Source organism: Sciurus vulgaris, assembly GCF_902686455.1.
Source record: "Sciurus vulgaris genome assembly, chromosome: 5".
Lineage (NCBI taxonomy): Eukaryota > Metazoa > Chordata > Mammalia > Rodentia > Sciuridae > Sciurus > Sciurus vulgaris.
The window spans coordinates 114,485,979-114,504,700 of NC_136465.1; the positions used below are offsets into that span (position 1 = coordinate 114,485,979).

General features: G+C 50.7%; 1 protein-coding gene across 5 annotated transcripts in view; it reads left to right on the forward strand.

Moving 5' to 3' along the window:
• The first annotated feature begins 688 nt into the window (after window positions 1–688).
• Window positions 689–18,722, forward strand: part of SMIM41 (small integral membrane protein 41) — a 52,955-nt gene continuing 34,921 nt past the window's right edge. Inside the window, exons 1-3 of one of the 5 annotated variants that reach the window (XM_079141017.1) lie at window positions 689–1,136; window positions 1,466–1,618; window positions 3,681–4,157. In XM_079141017.1, the coding sequence (XP_078997143.1) occupies window positions 752–1,021 (270 nt within the window). In that variant the 5' untranslated portion in view covers window positions 689–751 and the 3' untranslated portion in view covers window positions 1,022–1,136; window positions 1,466–1,618; window positions 3,681–4,157. The other 4 variants (XM_079141018.1, XM_079141019.1, XM_079141016.1 and 1 more) reach the window with 4 other exon arrangements.

The window sequence follows — 18,722 nt, forward strand, 5'->3', positions numbered from 1 at the left end:
CCCCCCAACAGCAGTGCGCTGCCCTTGGTGGATAGGATAATAATGTACCCATCCCTTTTGGCTTAGTGATTGTTTTGAGACACAAGACTATTGAGCCCGGATGGCCCAAATCTATACTCTCCTATTGGTAAATATGTCACTCCTTGGTGTTTGGGGTGGGAGAAAAGGAGTGGGGCTAGGCCTTGAAATCTTGGTATCCTGCTCTGCATGGCCTCCATCTCCTTGCCTGGACTTTGAAAAAGGCATTGGTCTGCTTGTCTGCTTCTGGGGGAAACTCAGATCTTAAAGAATGCCCATTGCCTGGTGTCCCAGCAGTGTTGAACTTTGGTCAAGGACAGAAAGCCCTTATTTGTCCTGTGTCCTCCCCAGAATGGGCAGCACCCCAGCCAGCACTTGGGACAGGCCTGAGTCTTCAGTCCTCTGAGGGAGTCTTGGCCTTTGCCGAGGGAGGAGAACCTTGGGGATAGGGCTCCTGGGCTTGACTGCATGAATGCATACAGGTGGGTGTGTGGGCCTTGGTGAGAAGGAGAAATATGTTGGGAGTCCCCTTGTCTGAGAAGGGACCATAGTCTACCCTGGAACAGCCCTCTGTCTAGGAAAGGCCCCAAGTCTGCGCAAGGAGTGGGGGTGTAGGGCCTCTGGGACCCGCCCCTCATCCCGCCCCTATGCAATCTCCTGCCTGCCTGCCTGCCAGCTGAGGCTCCAGCACATCTGTCTGTCCCATGCATATCTGGGCAGCTGGTGTCGGAGCATGAACAGCTCCCTGGCGGGTCCAGCGGCCCGGGCCGCCTGGCTGAGCTGCTGTAACCAGTCTGGGCCGCTGTTGGAGCCCTCCGAGGGGCCACGCGCAGTGCAGGCCGTGGTGCTGGGCGTGCTGTCGCTGCTTGTGCTGTGTGGGGTCCTGTTCCTGGGTGGCGACCTGCTGCTCCGAGCCCAGGGCCTGATAGCGCTGCTGGCCCGTGAGCGGCAAGCTTCCCGCGAAGCTGAGACTGGTGGCAGCACAGGCGATGATGTATCCTAGGTGTTGGGCAGTGCCAGAGGATCCCAGTCCCTTCTGCGCTTCCAGAGCCACAGAGCATGCCCACCACTGCTGCTGAGCTGGGGGCCCTTCCCCGACACTCTTGTGCCATGCACAGGTGAGAGGGTTGGGTGTCGGGGGCATTGCGGTACCCTTATTGCTGGGTGCCTCTGGGTGCAACCAGGCACCAATCTTTGGAGAATCAGGTCTTCAGCATGTCTGATCCCAGGCTTGGTCTACCAGCTGTGTGTCTCTCCCACCTCCCGATTGTCTCTCTTGCAGCATTGAATCCCCTAAATGTCCCCCTCCCCTAGGAACAGATGACCACTGTGTAACTGTGGGAAAGGGAGGCAGGTGGATCAAAAAGGAGGTAGTCTGTAGGGTCCACAGTGTGCTTTGGTGCCCTTCTACCCTGAGACAGCCTCTCTGTGTTTCACATCACCCCAGAACCACCAGGTACTGAGGCCCAAGCCAGAGAGCCAGTACTGCTTTTGCACAGGAGGCCCAGGAGAGTCAGGCCAGGAGGGCAAGTAGCCCAGCCAAGTGCTTCAGTGGGCCCCCCTCCTCTCTTGGAATCCTTTTCCCTGGAAGGGGGTTTAAGTACGATTCCTCACTTGGCCTCCCACTTGAGGCCTCTTTGGAGGGGAGTGTGGTCTGGGCAGCCCTGGGGTTTGGGGAGGTGTGCAGGGCCCTCTTCCCTTGCTTAGGTTTGGGAAACAGATGTAGCTCAGAGCACAGAGCTTCGTGTGGTGTGTTGAGGGTGTGTGGATGGCAAGGTTCCCAGCAGCTGGGGGGCCTCAGGAGCACCATGCTCCAGGAAGTGGGGCTGAAGACTCCCAGCTGTGGGTGCTGTCTGGGTCTCCTGCCTCTGTCTCTCCAAGGACAGGAACCATCTGGAAGGAAGGGCCTGGGTGGCCCAAGGACAAGGTAACTTGAGGCCAAGGCCTGCTCAGGGCTGGGTGGGGAGAGCCTTCTCCATCTGTCCCCTCTGCTCAACTGTGTAAGCAGGAGCTCCTGGTGGGGTGGCAGTGTTTGTCAGGGTGACTGACCTCCCTTGCCCCTCTCACTCTGGAGCCTCCCCAGTTTGCCCAGGACAGGGGCAGGGTCCTAGTTTCCCTCAGAGGAAGGAGTCCTATTGGGTGCCTAAGAGGACGGCCGGTGAGGGTCAGTGGAAGGTGTGGCAGGTGCAGCTAAGCAGCTGTGAAGCTGACGACGATGTGCCATCCCAGCAGAGCAGCTCAGGATTTGGCGCTAATCCTGGGCAGCTGTGCCACATTGGCGTTGCTGAGCTGCAGGCTTCTCACCTCAAGAACCCGCCCCCACCCCTTGGACAGAGAGCTGCCCAGGGCAGCAAGGGCATGTGTGTGACTGCCCCTGGCACCAGGGCAACAGACTGGGCCCAAGGGACATTCCCCAACTCACTTTGCTCCATCCTGGGGGATAGGGGAGAACTTCACCGTACCCAGGTTCTCCTGGCCCTCTGGCTTGAGGCATCCCCTGCCTCTGCTTTCCCGTCACTGTCTGAGAGGCTGATGTCAAATATGGCTTCTCTCCCCCCAAAGCAAACCTTCACATGCCCACATTTTGACATATAGCTTGAGTCAAGGACTTGAACCTTAAGCCTCTGTGTCACTGCCCTCTCTTGTCCCCCAGTGGCCTTATCAGATCCTTCTTGCTGCTAGAACAGTCTTCTGGATGCCAGGCAGCAATTGCCCTGCCAGCTGGACCCAGCTTTCCTGGCCTGAACCTGAGGAATGGGGAAGGTGCAGAGGGTTAGTAGGAATAAACGCTGATGGAAAAAATTCAGGCTGTAAGAGCAGAGGGATCAGAGCTGAAGGGTAATGACCTCCGGGTCAGCCTTTGGGTTCAAGTGCATATGGTGTTAGGAGTACAGAGTGATTTGGTGGGGAAGGGCTGTGCCCTAGTATCACAGTGTTTGCTCATACCCTGCTCAGGGCAGGGGTAGGTGGAGGGGGTAGGTAAGGGTAAGTCATCCCACTTCCTGACTTTGACGTCGCTACTCAGTGTTTGGAGTCGGTGTCTGGAGACAGTGTGGGGTGTGCTGGGGACCTCAATGTTCCTGGGGGAAGATATTGAGATGTTTGCTATGGAAATCTGGCCCTGGTCAGGCTGAGTGGGGAGGAAAGAATTTGGAAAATGGTAAAGTAGGTGCTGCTGTCACCCTATCTCAGGCTCCAGCTGGGACTGAGAGGTGGGGGCTGGTGGTAGTTCTGAGGGCCCTGAGAGAAGCAGCGTGTCTGAACTTCCAGCAAGCTCCAGTAGCCTGCACTCTGTCCATGGGACAAGGACTGGGTGACTGATGGGATGAAACATTTTTTTTTCCCTGTAATGGAGATTGAACCCAAGGGCCCTCTACCACTGAGTTAAATCCCCAGCCCTTTTAAAGTTCTTTCAAAAAATTTGAGACAAGTTCTTGCTACGTTGCCAAGGCTGACCTTCAACTTCCTACCTCAGTCCTCCGAGTTGCTGGGATTACAGGTATGGGCTACTACACCCAGCTAGGCTGAGCTCTTCCCTGACTTCCCTCCAGCCCCTGAGTTCATCCTGAGCTATCAGGCTGCCAGGAGGTTATCTGATCCTCTCCTCAGACTCCACACAGTGAACTTCCCTCCAGCAAGATGGGGGTGGCCATCTCTTACAGATTCCTGAACCTTGCATGGTCTTCTGAGAACTGTCCTTCCAGCTGCCACACCGGGGAACCCCTGCCACCTTCAACCCATTTGCATCGCAGATGATAGCGTGGGAGACACCTGGACTGTGAGGATTCCTCATCCTGATATCCACCCAGGATCCTAAAGTATTGCTGGGTGCGGGACTAGGAGATCTGAGCTGCCAGGAGCGAATGAGTCTGCTTGGTGACTGCTACATGGTCTGAGCACTGAAGCGGCCACATACCCTGGGAGCTTGGTGCAGGAGACAGTGGCTGTGCCCTCTGCTTCCCAGGTCTCTGCCGACATATGCATAGCCTCTGTCCTGCGGATGCAGAAGAGCATGGTCTGATAGACCTGTCCCTTCTGGGGGTCACTGTCACCCATTTGGAGACATAGGGCACCCCAGCAATCTAGCAATGCCCCATCACTTTATGTGGCTTGTTATTAAATATGCTGATCATTCAAGTTTCAGGTATACAGTTTGTTTTTAGTCCTTGATTTTTGAAATTTGTGGTCTGTTCCTGCACTCTCCTTGTTTGACTCTTTTGTAGCAGATAATGAACTTGTGGCCCCTTTCCCCTGGTCTCTTCTAGTAATGACGGGTCCCTTTCCACCCTCAGATCCCAGTCCTCCTGAGGGTGAATGTGAGGTGGGGCTGAAAGTGACCCTGACGCCCGCACTTGGCTGCCCCCTTGTGGTCAATGTGGGCAAAGCACTGCCTCATTCAACTAGTAGTGACCATTGAGGTCTTGCTTAGTACTGTGAGATGAGACTGGATTTTGTAGTGTGTGCACTGAGTTCAAACTGTGTGCAAACTTTACCGACCCCCAGTCTTTTCATCCATGAAGAAATGGAAGCAACAGTATCACTTTTGAGTGTCCAACAGGTAATGTACTTGTCCACTGATAAAAGACTTTCTGCACTGTAATTATCATGTGACTTTGTTTCCCCCGAACCCGATCATCTCCAGAGAAGAAGAGAGGAGAGAAAGAAAGAGAAGTCCCAGGATGAACAGATGCTGGTGGCCATAAGCCAACCCAAGGCTGCTGCAGGTGAATCCGTAGCTGGGGCAGTCTAGGAGTTACAGGTGTGTTGAGTTTGAGGCAATCAGGGCTGGAGCTCAGCAAAGAGAGAGTTCTAGGCCGTGGTGTTGCTAGAGATGAAAGTCTCGGGCTGATCCGCTGAAGAGAGGGCAGGAGCCTGGAGGTGCGGCCCTGGCAGACCTTCACTTCAGTGAAGGGCGGGCAGAGAAGAGCTGCAGGGAGAGGGAGGAGGAGTGCCAGACAGCTGGGAAGCTGGGGAGGGGCTCCCTTGGGAGTCAGGGAAGAGAGGTTTTCAAAAACTGAGCTGCTGGCCAGGAACGTTTTGTGTTCCTAGCAGTTCTGAGGTGCTGGAAAGGAGCTATATCTGGGGGCTGTGGAGAAAGGCGGTGGAGAAGGCTCCAGCCCACTGGGGCTGCCCTGCCACTGCCCCTTAGCCTGGGCAAATGGAGACCTCACGCAGAAGAAGGTGGGAACAAGGCTCCCTGGGCTGGAGAGCCTGTTGTGGGCAGAGGGGTAGACTTATTTTTAAATACTGTGTGAGTGCTCTACAGTGCACACGCTTCACCTAGGCAACTAAGACGCACGTCTAACATCGACAGCGAAACCCTTTTCCAGACATGGAAACAGGCACTTCATCCCACTCCACGGCTGGGCTGCCCTTGCAGCTGCTGTTCATGAGTCCTGCAGGATGGCCGAGGCCTCAGCCACACACCTCATGCCCAGCTCCTCTTTGCATCTGTGTCCCCACTCAGACCTCTCTACCTCTAAGGTCACTTTTTTTTTTTTTTGTACCAGGGACTGAACCCAGGGGCACATAACCACTGAGCCACATCTCCAGCCCTTTTTATTTTTGAGTCAGGGTCTTGCCAAGTTGCTTAGGACTTTGCTAAGTTGCTGAGGCTGGCTTTGAACTTGCGATCCTCTTGCCTCAGCCTTCTGAGTCGCTGGGATTACAGGTGTCTTGTGGTCACTCCAGTTCTTTCAACCTATGCATGTGGCATTTTCACTAGAGTGCCTGGACTTTGCTTCCTTCCTGTCCCTCAGACCCTTCTTACCCCTTCCACTTTAGATTCCATGGTCACTGTCATATCCATGTCCTAACTTCGATCCTTGCATAAAACCTTCTGGGTCAAACCTCAGCCCTGGATGACGGCAACACTGTTCTTTGACCTTGCATCTGACTGCTGGGTACCTCTGGAAGAACATCACACCTGGACGGACGGGTGGCAGTGAGAAAGGTGACCAGGCTCCCTGGGTCCTCATGTGGCCTGGCCATGCTCCAGCCACTCTCTCTTAGCACACTGCCTTCAGTCGTCTCTCAGCGGCTGAGCTGCCTGCCTCCACGAACTCTGCTCCCCTTCCATTCTCTCAGGAACAAGGCGCCAGCCGAGGGCAGCACCCTGCCTCTGCAGCCTCCCAGGCCCGCCTGTGCGCTGGCTTCTGCTCCTCAGTGCTCCTCCGCTGGCACTAGCCTTCAGACGTGCTGGGTTTCTTCCACCTTAAAATAGCCCTCTTTGCCTCCACTATCTCCTCCAATTACTCTCCTACAGCCAAACTCCTCAGTGGCTTCGCCCTGCTTGTCACCTCTATTTTTTGGCCTCTGACTTGTCCCTCAGTCCTCCCCAGCCTGGCTTCCACCCTTTTCCTCCCAATCACCAAATGAGGGGCCAATGCTCCAAAATCCCTTTCTCTGTTCTGTTTTAGCCTCTCCTGACCACTTTTGCTGTCGTTTACTCCTGTCCCTTCGTGGTCCTCCCCCTGGTTATGTGAACCAACATGGCTGGGACACTGGGCTCCAAGACAACACTGGGCCCCAATGCTGGGTCTGCCCCTTAGCACCTAATCTAAATTCTCCTCATTGTCAGGAAGGAAGGATGGTAGTAATATGGACTTAGACTCAGATGCTTTGGTGACATGCTCTTTTGGCTTGGGCAGGTGACCCCTCTGGTCACCTGCTGGGTCTATCCCAGCCTCCCTCAGCTGCTTGCTCTGCCTTAAGGAGTCTTGGTTTCCCTTCTGCTTATCTTCCCTTTTTTGGGTCAGCCTCTCCTCCTCCCTTCCTGCACTTCCTGCCAGTTCCTCCGGGCTCCTTCTAGCTCACACCTTCCCTGGTACTGGAATGACCCATGCTGTGTCCACAGTTCCCAAGTCAGTAGCCCAGCTGGGGATATCCATTCTGCAGAGCCCCATGGAGCAGCTATTCTGGGCAGCTGTTGTCTGGTCACTGAAGAGAGGTTCCTGCCCCACAAAGCCCTGTGTTCAGGTGTCGGGACATTCCATGGACCTGCCATGGCAATGCCTGACAGGGATTCCAGTCTGGAGGGGTGTCAGGAAAGGCTTCCCTGAGGAAGGGACATCTCAGACCCAAAGGACCCTTTGTTTATCAAAGACTTGTGAGGTAACTACTTATGCTTTGAATCTAGGGGGCGATTAGTGAAAGTGTCAGGGAAAGCCTCTCTGGAGAGGTGGCGTTTGAGTCAAGACCTGACCCACGAGGAAGAGCTGGGGCATGGTGTTCCTGCCAGAGGGACAGCGTGTGAAAAGGCCCGTGATAGGAAGGAATTTGGCAGGTCCGAGGGACAGAACAGAGTCTAGTTTGATCCAGCTTATGGAGGTGGAGGCAGAGGGAGAGTATGGGATGTGGTGGGCAGGAAGGTCAGCCAGAGTAGGGCTCACAGTGATGGTGACACACGGCTTTGGTTCCAAGAGCATATCCTGCCCTCTGGAACCATATTCCTTGCATGTTCTTTGTTCCTAATGACTGGTACAGCTTCTTCCCTAGTGACTGTCCCCGCTTGTCTTCCCTTCCACAGCCAGACCATCACCAATTATGGACCATTCTACCTCAGAGAAAGCTTTGCTCCATCTCCTGCCTACCAGGCTCAACTTTCACTTCACCCGCATCCCTCCTTTGGTTCTTCCGGGCCCCTTCATTCCATACTGACATCATGGTGGTCTTTAAAAAGGGAATACCTTGTCATCCCACTTTTCCATTTAGCCCTGTTCCCCCACCCCAATGCTGCTTCCGATTGCTCAGAAGAGTCTAAAAATCTTCCTGTGGTTCCTAAGCATAGCCCTTCTGGGTTCCTGCTCTTTCTTGCATCTCTTGCTTCTTCCCCTGCCAACCAATCCTCTAACGTCTTACGTCCTCTGGGACTTCAAAAATGCTATTCCTACCAGGCATGGTGGTGCACACCTGTAATCCCAGCAACTCCGGAGGCTGAGGCAGGAGGTTCACAAGTTCAAGAACAGCCTCAGAAAATTAGTGAGACCCTAAGCAACTTAATGAGATCCTGTCTTAAAATGAAAGAAATAAAAAGGACTGAGGATGTGGCTCAGTGGTAAAGCAATCCTGGGTTCAATTCCCAGTATCAAAAAAAGGAAAAAAAAAAAAAAAAAGAAAAGAAAAGAAACCGTTTCTCCTCCTACTGCCTATTGTTTGACTGACCCCTTGTCCTCTTTTGGGTCTGAGAGGTCCACTAATTCAGGGAAGTCTTTCTTCATACCCTTCCAGACAACTGGGGTCCCTATAAGACATTCCCATGGAATCCAGGATTGCCCTTGAGTCTCCCTTAGTTACACATCAAGTATTCAGTTCCACACAGTGTCCATTCTCTGAAGTTATATAAGCCCTGTGAGAACAGGGCCTATAACTGTGTTGGTTTATTGGTTTACTGGAAGTGCCTGATGCATAATAGGTGCTCAATAAATATGTGCTGAATGAGTGAATAGTTGAGTTCACAGAGAGAACAATGTAGGCGGGGGAGGGCAAGGTGTCCCTGGCCTGCCCGCCCCTTGTATTTGGGTTGTCCACCCTTGCTCATCAACCCTCGCCCTATAAGATGAGGCCGAGGCTCCCTGACATCTTCCCATCTCCTATCCTGAACCACTGAGCTGTGACCTCACTTCAATTCTGTGTCTCATCCTCTTCCTATTCTCTACCTGGTTCATCTTCTGCCCTCAGACCTGTGGGAGAAAGATGTTGCTCCTGGGCACAGACTTTATCTTCTTTCCTTGACTCCTGTTTGTTTTTCTTGTATTATATCTTCTTCCAGCTTCTCTGGGAGATGTCAAGACAGCGGGATCCAGGCTGTGGCTGTAGCTCAGTGGTAGAGTGCTTGCCTAGCACGTGTGAGGCAGTGGGTTCGATCCTCAGCACTACATAAAAATAAATCAATAAAATAAAGGCATTGTGTCCGTCTACAACAGAAAACCAATTTTTTAAAAAGATGTTAAAAAAAGAAGATAGCTGAGTCCTGGGTCTGGTTCCAGAGCCAGCTTGGGTGGACCAGTTCCAGGTTACGCCAGATTGGAAGCAGTGGGGTTGAGTACACTGAAGGGCAGTACTAGGTGTGAATATTCCCGCCAGAACTGGAGTTGAAATTTAATCTCTAATATGAGGTATTAATATGGTGGAAACAACCAACTGTGATATTTGGAGGTGGGAGCCTCCAGAAAGTAATTAAGGCTAAAGGAGGCCATAATGACGAGGCCCTAACCCGATGAGACTGTGGCTTTGTAAGAAAAAGAGGAGAGACTTCAGCTAGGATGCTATCTCTGTCTCACCATGTAAAAGCCCTGTGCTGCCTTGGGACTCTGCAGAGTCCCCCACAGCAAGAAGGACCTCCCCAGATGTGGCTGCTTGATCTTGAACTTCCCAGCCTTCAAAACCAAAAGCCAAATAAACCTTTATTCCTTATAAATTACTCAGTCTGTGGTATTCATTTGTAGTAATGGAAAATGGACCAAGACAGTCAGTATATTGCTGGAGGGGTCCCCATCCTTCATCAAGGGTAATTAGGAGTGGGCAGGTAGTGGAGACTGGCAACCAGGTACTGAGTCTCCTCTGGATGTGAAGCCATGATTTATTTGTCACATGTTCAGCCTGCCACTGTTTAGAAAGCATGGAGTGGTGCATGCCTATAATGTCAGAGGCTTGGGCAGGATCTGAGGCAGGAGGAGCATGAGTTCAAAGCCAGCCTCAGCAACTTAGTGAAGCCCTAAGCAGCTCAACGAGATCTTGTTTCTTAATAAAATATAAAAAAGTGTTGGGGAAGTGGCTCAGTGGTTAAGCTCCCCTGGGTTCAATCTCTGGTACCAAACAAACCCTATTTCAAATCAGATCATATTCTGAAGTACTGGGGGTTGGAACTTCAACATGTCTTTTGGGAGAAGGGGCCCAGTTCCACCCGTGGCAGACGGGAATGAGTGCCACGGAGAAGGCGAAACTGGGAGGGCACATGGAGAGTGTCAGGGAAAGGCTGGACCTCCAAGTGGGGTCGCTGGGGAAGGTGTCACTGACAAGGTGACAGGGGCAAAGACCAGCATGGAGGTGAGCTGTAGACAGCACTGGGGAAAAGCAGGCCAGGTAGCAGGCAGGTGCTGAGACGGGGGGTCCTGGTGGCCTGGTGGTGAAGGAGCAGCAGGAGGCCGGGGAGCTGGGCCAGTATGAGAACAGGGACCATGAGGGCAGGAGCCCCAAGGATGTGGAGACCCTTGGGCTTCCGTCCTGGGCAGGAAGCATCCACGAGAGTTTGGCAGGTCAAGTGGGTCTTCATGGAGAGCCAGAAAATGGGCCGCGCTTGGACATTTTCTCAGGAAGTCTCTGAAAGTTGTTCTCTATCCAAACTTCAGAGTGAGCCAGAAATGAGGGCAGCGTGAGGCTCCTCTGTGTGCTTGGGGAAAGTGGGGAGATGGGAAACCGTCTCATGAGCTCTCCGGGCGAGCATGTTGGATGCTCCTCTCGCCCAGGAGTGCACAGACAGCCACTGAGAGGGCAGCTCCTTTTGAACTCTGTCCCCAGCCTGGCTGCTGTCCTTCACTGGCCAATACACATTGAACTTTTTTTTTGGTAGCGGGGATTGAACCCAGGGGTGCTTAACTACCGAGCCATATCCCCAGCCCTTTTTATAATTTTATTTAGAGACAGGGTCTCGCTGAGTTACTTAGAGCCTCACTAAGTTGCTGAGGCTGGCTTTGAACTCATGCTCCTCCTGCCTCAGCCTCCCGAGCCACTGGGATTACAGGTGTGCACCACCGCACTGGTCACATTGAACTGTAACGGACACCCGGGGCATATTTTAGGGAAGGATCAGGTAAGGTTTCCCAAGCTGCTAGTAGAGACCTGACTTTGCCAACTTGCTTCCTCCTGCCACAGTGGTTTCCTAAGGCTTCTGCTTCACTGTCCCTCTGCTTTGTTCCCTTCATGCCAATCTATTGCCCCAGGCTTCAGGTGATCCTCAGCTTGGGCCTCTGGGAGCTCCTGGCCTCTGGGAGCTTCTGACTGGCTTTCTCTACCAGAGCCTCTCTCTTCTCCTCCAGAGCAGCCCAGACCCTGCGCCTGTCTGAAAGCTGCTCCTCATTTGATGTTTACTCTCTTATTTTCACGATTTCAAACCCATCCTTGCTAAACAACCTGGCTTAAGATGCATTTGCCTCCTTCTTGTACTGACTTTCATGATAAGAGCCATCATAGTAGCTGGAAACTTCTGTCTGAGCCATCTGCTCAAATGCCAGCTCTGTTAGAGAGGGACTTTTGCTGTTTTGCTGTTTTCTTCCCTGCACATAGAGGGCAGTTAGGAAAAAAAAAAAAAAAAAAAAAAAGAATATATCTATATATCTATATATCAATGGCATTACCTCTTAAATTTCTTCTTTGATCACAGGGTGGAGAGGAGGGGTAACTGTAAATGTGTCATAGCCTCTTAGCTCTCTCCAGCAAAAAAAAAAAAAAAAAAAAAAAAAAAAAAAGTGTCACCTCCCAGAATGTGCTAGAAGCTAACAGAGGCACATTGGAGTTGATCATATGATATGCTGCTGGCATAACCAGAAAACTTAGAGAAATGTTACAGCACAGTTGAAGGAGAGGACAGCTGGTAGGCTTGCAGATACTGTCATGCTCATCTTTTGGATTTAGCAATAATGAAGTTCTGTGAGGAAATCAAATAACTCCAAAATGTTTCCAATACTGTTAATTTTTTAGACACCACGCTTCATGGATTTGCCAAAAAAAAAGATAGAAAGTTCAGCACGTTTTCTTCTGTGTGCAAGCTGGATAAGAGGGACACAGCTGTGTAATTGGCTGGAAATGTGAACAGCATGCTCTTGTACCTGGGAGGGTGTCCCAGAGGTTATGGAAACATCCGGAGTGTGACCAAGCACTTCAAAAGCACAGGTGGCTGGTAAATGGAACAGTTTGTTGCCTGCTCCTTCCCAATTTTGAATGTATCTTTTTGTTTAAAATGTCTTTATCACATACCAAATGCTACAGGAATTGTAGGGGAAATGATCTAAAAGTAGAAACAATATTTCATCATTTGTCATTTGAGAGAAATGATGAATATTTCAAAACCATTTGGCAGGAAGCAAGGAATTATGTCCCACCTTCCCTCCCCCAGGGGCTAAGGCAGAGTTCCTTCAAGTGAGTTCCAGGTTTCTCTGGCCCCAGGGGACTCTAAAGGGTGTTATCCTCAAAGAGGGTTCCATGGTCTAATTGGAGGACTACTGTGTTAAGCAAAGTTAAACAGGGTTTTTATTGCAGCTTTAAGAGGCATCATTATGCCAACATTACCATGAATCTAAAAGAGAGATGGAGAGGCTGAGGCAGGGAATTTTTGAGCCCAGGAATTTAAGACCAGTGTGGGCAACATAGACTTTGTCTGAGAGAGAGAGAGAGGGGAAGAGAGAGAGAGAGAGAGAGAGGGAGAGGGAGAGAGGGAAGGAGGGAAAGAGAGAGAGAGAGAGAGAGAGAGAGAGAGAGAGAGGGGAGAGAGAGATTGTTTTCCAAGTAGATTTGACCAACAATTCTTTTTTTTCTTGGTGCTGGGGATTAAATCCAGGGCCTCATGCACGCTAGGGACATACTCTACTACTGAGTCACACCTCCACTGTCTTACTTACTTAAAAAAAATTTGTGGTAATGAGGATTGAATCCAGGGGAACTCTACCACTGAGCTATACCCTCAGCCCTTTTTAGTTTTAGTTTGAGACAGGGTCTCTCTAGCTAAGTCATCCAGGCTGCACTTGAACTTGAGGTCCTCCTGCCTCAGCCTCCCAAATTGCTGGGATTACAGGTGTGCACCATGGTTTGGGCTTTTAATTTTTAAAAGGAGCATTTCATGGGACTCCAATTCCAACAAACATGCTTTGGGAAACATTGTATCTAAACCTTCCCTTTGGAAGAGAAGCAAAATATTCAGGAAAAAAAAATCAGACCAAGTCACGTCAGATAGTGCATTTGCCTTACTTTGTCAGAACAACAGTATAAAACTAATTTTATTTCCAAGGATTGTAATGTCACATTACTAAATTTAAATTCATTTTTTTCCCCTAAGAGAGATTTAAAGAACATTTCTGAACTACAACTTATGTGAAACAAACTTCTATGTGCAACAATGGCCAAATATGTTCAAGAATTTTATGCAGCATGCAAATGTGGTCCCAGAACTTCCTTTCTGCCACGACTGTCTTACCCAAAGTTCACAGCACTCTGTGCGTGGTTCCAGCAGTGCAGGAGAGCTCAGAGGGAGCCGTCCGAGAGGGAGCCCATTCCTCCTGGAACTGTTCCATTCGCCCAGCAGCCTTGTTACCTAAAATGAACTGACCTGGAGAGGACGGTCAGTGGCCTGGGCTGCTGGCCGAGGTGCAGGGACTGAGGGCCGATCTGGGGAGTTCCAAGGCCTGACTGGTCGGCTGTGGGGAAGTTGGCTGCACTGGCGGAGGGACTGGTAATGTTTTACTAAGCTAATCGGAGCCTACCTTGCTCAGTCTTGTTCTGAGTTGGAACCCTGCCTAGGTGGTTTTGGCAGGGGGGGTGATATTGGCTCTGTAGCTTGAGGAACATAATGAAAATGAACCAATTTTCTTTGTTCCGGGGATGGAGCCCAGGGCCTCGTGCAAGCTAGGAAAGCACTGAGCTACATCCCTCGTCCTCATCCTTTTTATTTTTTTAAATTTTGAGACAGGGTCTCGCTAAATTGTTGAGGCTGAACCTGAACTTGCCATTCTCCTGCCTCAGCCTGCTGAGTTGCTGGGATTACGGGTGGGCACCATTGTGTCCAGCTGATCAGATTTGTTATGAAGCTTTATTTATTTATTTATTTTGGTGCTGGGGATTGAACCCAGGGGAACTTTACCATTGAGCTCTTTTTATTTTTAGACCAGGTCTCATTAAGTTGCTTAGGGTCTTCCTTGCTTAGTTGCTGAGGCTGGTCTTGAACTTGCAATCCTTCTGCCTCAGCCTCCTGAGCCACTGAGATATAGGTGCCACTACCGTGCCCGGCGAGTGCTTCAATTTTCTGTGGCTTCATAACATGTCAACCCTGAACATGGTAGTGTGCACAATGACCACCTTTGATTTGCTTTTGGTTCTGCCTTCAGGATTCTGGGAAGGGCCCAGAGAGGAGTGCTGGGTAGTCTCACGGGGGGCGGGAGGAGCCAGGGTGACTTTACTCCCATGTTTGGCACCTCAGCTGAAGTGACTGGGGCATCTTTCTGTCCTCTTGATCTCTCATTCCATAGTCTGTCCTATGCTTCTTCACAAGGTGCTGGCTCCTAAGAAGTCACTTGGTGGCACTTCTACTGCAATGTATTGGTCAAAGCAAGTCACAGAGCCAACCTAGATTCAAGGGAAGGGAACATAGGCCACACCTTTAGATGACAGGGGTGGTGAAGTCCCCGGGTAAAGGAGCCTATGCGTGTTCTGGTGGCGGCAGCGGTGGGGCTGGGTGTTGCTGTGAGGGTCTTCTGAAACAACCACAACTCCCAAATATGCCCTGGGGACAGCCCAATACAGTGGCCACAGGTGAGCTCTGCTGGCTGGGTATTTACTCTAATTTGAATGTCCCTTCCATCATTCATGTTGAAATTTAATCTCCATGGTGATGGTATTGGGCAGCGGGACCTTTAAGAGGCGATTAAGTCATAGGGCTGCATGCTCATGAAAGCACTTTTGGAGAGTGTAGGTGAGTTATCAGGGGCGTGGCTTTGATATAGGAGTAAAACTCTGTCCTGCGCGCTTGTTTACCCTCCCACCACAGGAATATACCCTCACCAGGTGCTGGTGCATGCTCTTGGACTACCCACCCTCCAGAACTATGAGAAGTACTTTCTTTTCTTTATAAATTACCCAGTCTGTCAGGACATGGTGGCACATGTCTATAATTCCAGTGATTAGGAAGGCTGAGGCAGGAGGATCACAAGTTCGAGGCCAGCCTCAGCAACTTAGCCTGAGCCTGTATCAAATTAAAAAATTGAATAGGGAATGTAGCTCAGTGGTAGAGCACCCCTGGGTTCAATCCCCAGAACCAAACTAAACCGACCAAATGAAGAAACTCAGTGTGAAGTATTCTGTGACAGCAGCAGAAAATGGACTGTCTATCTAAGAGGGTCAGCTAAGCAGCTCCAGATGACTGTCTTGTGAGGAAATTCAGGTACAATGTTGTTGAATCTTCTGATTTTTCAAGAGGAGATGGAAATCCAGATTTTTACATAAATCTACTCATTTTAAAATATAGGCCTAAATAGAAAAAAATGGTGAGAACCAATTCAGATATCCATCTGTGACCTGAAGTTGGTCCATGAGCTGCCAGCTTTTGATCTCTGATGACTAGAAAGTCTGTTTCCAGGTTTAATTATCTCCTGAACATCAGCACCACATACAGAATGGCATTCCAGAGGCGTCTTAGTTCCCACATGTCCAAAATTGCACTTGTCACCTCCTTGGAGCTGGTGGGTCCTGATTCCTGTTCTTAAGTGAGGACGAAGGGAGCATACCATCACTCAGACACCTGGTCCTCTTGGACCCTCCACTTCCCTCTCCACTTTTTCATATTTTTCTATTTTTTGGTACTTGGGATTGAACTGAGGCACTTTTTGTCACTGAGCCACATCTTCAGCCCTTTTTACATTATTTTGACACAGGGTTTCACTAAGTTGCTGAGGCTGGTCTTGAATTTGCAATCCTTCTGCCTTAGCCTCCTTAGTCTCTGGGATTACAGGTGTGTGCTATTGAGCCCAATCTCTCTTCACTTTTAGGTGATCTTTATGACTTCCCGGCTCTGGCTATTGACAGTCACTAGCATTTATGCCTTCTCTCCATCTTCTTGCCACTGGTTTTAGACCCTAATTCTCCCTAACCTGGACTGCTTCCACAGCCTCCTAGCTGCCTGCCTCCAACCTTCTGCCTTCACATCTGTCTTCCATAGCTGCACTGTCCACTGTAGCGATAGACACCTGTGGCTATTTGAATTTGAATAAATTAAAATTAAATAAAATAATAAAATTAGTTCCTCAGTCTTATCAGTCACATTTCATGTGCTCAAAAATCACATGTAGTTAGTGGCTTCCATGTTGGACATTGCAAATACGGAATGTTTCCTTCGCTGCAGGAATTTCTGTTGGATAGTGTTGCTGGGCGATCAGTGTCACTTCCCCGAACCCCTCTCTGGTTGTCATTTCCTCTGGACAGATAACACCATCTCCTTAGTCTTGCTTACACCCCGCCCTGCCTCACGTCTCCAGCTGCACCTCCCATCTTGTCTTCATCCCATCCGCCTCCTTGCGGCCACACCATTCTGGAGGTATTGCTTTACCTGACTTCTGGGCATCCTCAGGTAGCATAAAACCTCCCACAGCACCTCGATGACCCCATCACTAGTGGCTTAGTTCAAACAGTGTGCCTGCTTGTGGTTTCGCTGCCACGCCCACACCTGTACAGCACATGCGCAGTACCCTAGGCAGAGCTTCAACACAGCGCTTCAGACTCACTCTGGATTATGAGTCTACCTCTCTGGCAAGGTCTAACTGAGCTTCCTTCCATCTGCATAACCCCGATTTGGGGAGTGGGGGTAGGGACTGATTGGGGATCACATCTTTGAGAACCGTTTCAGGGTTGGCAGCAGGCTTTTGTTTGCAAGAAAATGCCTCACTCACACTGAACTAAAACAGCAAAGGGGTTTTATCAGCTCAACTGGCTGGCCAGTGCTGGGGAGGGCCTCAGGGCCGATTTGACCCTTCCGGTGGGGTGGGGAATGGGAGTGGGATGGAGTTCTGTGGGTTCCTCCTCCAGGTAGGCGTGGTGCAGCCACCCCCTGAGTCTGGCGCCCTCGTGTGGCCTAAGTAGCACAGCTGCTCACAGGGCAATGGCTCTCCGGTTCAGGTCCCGGGAGGGAGGGGGAGGCCCCTTTGGGAGGCTCTCCTAGGAGGCTGAGGGAGTGACTTTCTGAGAAGCCCACAGCAACACTCTCTTGGATGGGGTCACAGCTTCGTCTTGACTCATAACTGGCAGGGATCTACAGGTACGGTATCATATACCCAGCGTAGAACCCATGGAGGGGTCAGTTCCCAGCAAAGCACTTGGGCTGCTTGGGTGCCCTGTGGGTATGTGGGAAATAAAGTTAGGGGTGTAATAAAAAATAAAAGTGGAATGGTTGCTGGGAAGCTATCTGAGGATTACCACAAACTTCTAGGCCGTCCCCTATTATTATTTGGACCTGGAATGTCTCCCAAACACTCATGTGTGGAAGGCTGGATCCCCAGTGCAGCTGTTTAGAGTTGAGGCTCTTGGGAAGTGACTGGATCATGAGGACTCATCAGTGGATTAATCCACTGAGGGCTTCATAGCTGATGGCATTATTGGGAAGTGGAGGAAACTCCAGAAGGTGGGTTCCAGTTGGAGGAAGTAGGTCACTGGGGAAGCAAGATACATCTTGGCCCTGGTTTCTCTCTCCCTTCTGGCCACCATGAGGTGAGCAGATTTGCTCCACCATGTACTTCTGTCACGAAGTTCTGCCCCAAATCAAAAGCCAGCCAATCATAGGTTGAAACCATGAGCCAAAACAAACCTTTCCTCTTTTAAGTTGATTTTCTCAGGCATTTTGTCACAGTGACGAAGAGTTTATTAACTTTCCTTCAACAGCTAGCCAGAGGATAACACCTCTCACCTCCAACTAGGAGTGGTTGAAATTGGAGAGGCACTTTTGTTCTTTCCCTCTTCCAGTCTCAGGGAGGAACAATCACTATCCACTGCCACTTAATGGAGAAGTCTGGGAATGTTGTGCTTGGGAGCAGATCAAAGAGCCTCCCACCACAGCTCCAGACACCCAGGATCCTCTGAGTCCCAGTCCTTGCCAGCTGTGGGGCCTGGTCTGAGTCTGCACTAAGGGCCCTTACTGCCCTCCACCCCTGTGCTCCCTTCCCTGTGCAATGGGGTGGGAGGGGAGGGGGATTTCTCTCAGCTTAACTAACCCTCCTATGACCTCTCTAGGCACTCTGAAAGTGTGGCAAAGGAATTGGAGGGATACTCAATTCTTCATGAGGAGCTCTGAAGGCAACCAGGTCAGAGCCCTTCTCTCAATCTGATCCAGCAGGTCCTGGGAACTAGGAAGAAATAAAGGACTCCGGATAGAATGATGGGACCTCTGGAGCAGGACAGATGCCTTGCAAATATGGAAATGTTCTTTCTTCCTTCTCATTAGTTTGAACTTCTCCCTGGGAGATGCTGTGCCGTCATCTAGGCTAGAACCCTCTGAGAAGGAACTGGCGAATCTGCAGCGCCCTCTAGTGGGAATTCTGAAAAGGAACCAAATTCGAGAATTCCCTTGGTTGTCACTGGGGGCTTCCAGCAGCCTCTAAGCCCTCTCCCTCAGTGCTCCTGAGTAGACAGTAAGGGTTTGCCTCTTCTCCATCCCCCTGCTGAAGTCAAAATGCTATCTAGGGCTGCAGGACTCCAACCTGAGGCGTGCTATGAAGGAAGACGAAGGGAAAGCGTGGTAGAGAGAGAATTTTCTGAAGGAAGGAGTCCATGCTGGGGGGTTGGGAAGGCCCCGTCTTTAGGTCCATTCTTTGTGAAACTCAAAGGGGAGTCCAAGCCGGTTGGGATGTCATTTCTTCTCAGAAGGGGTAAGCACTTCAATAATAAACCTGCATGCATGGCAAAGGTGCCCTTGGGGGAGAATTAAGGAACGGGGGGCAAAGGGGACCCGTGTTCCT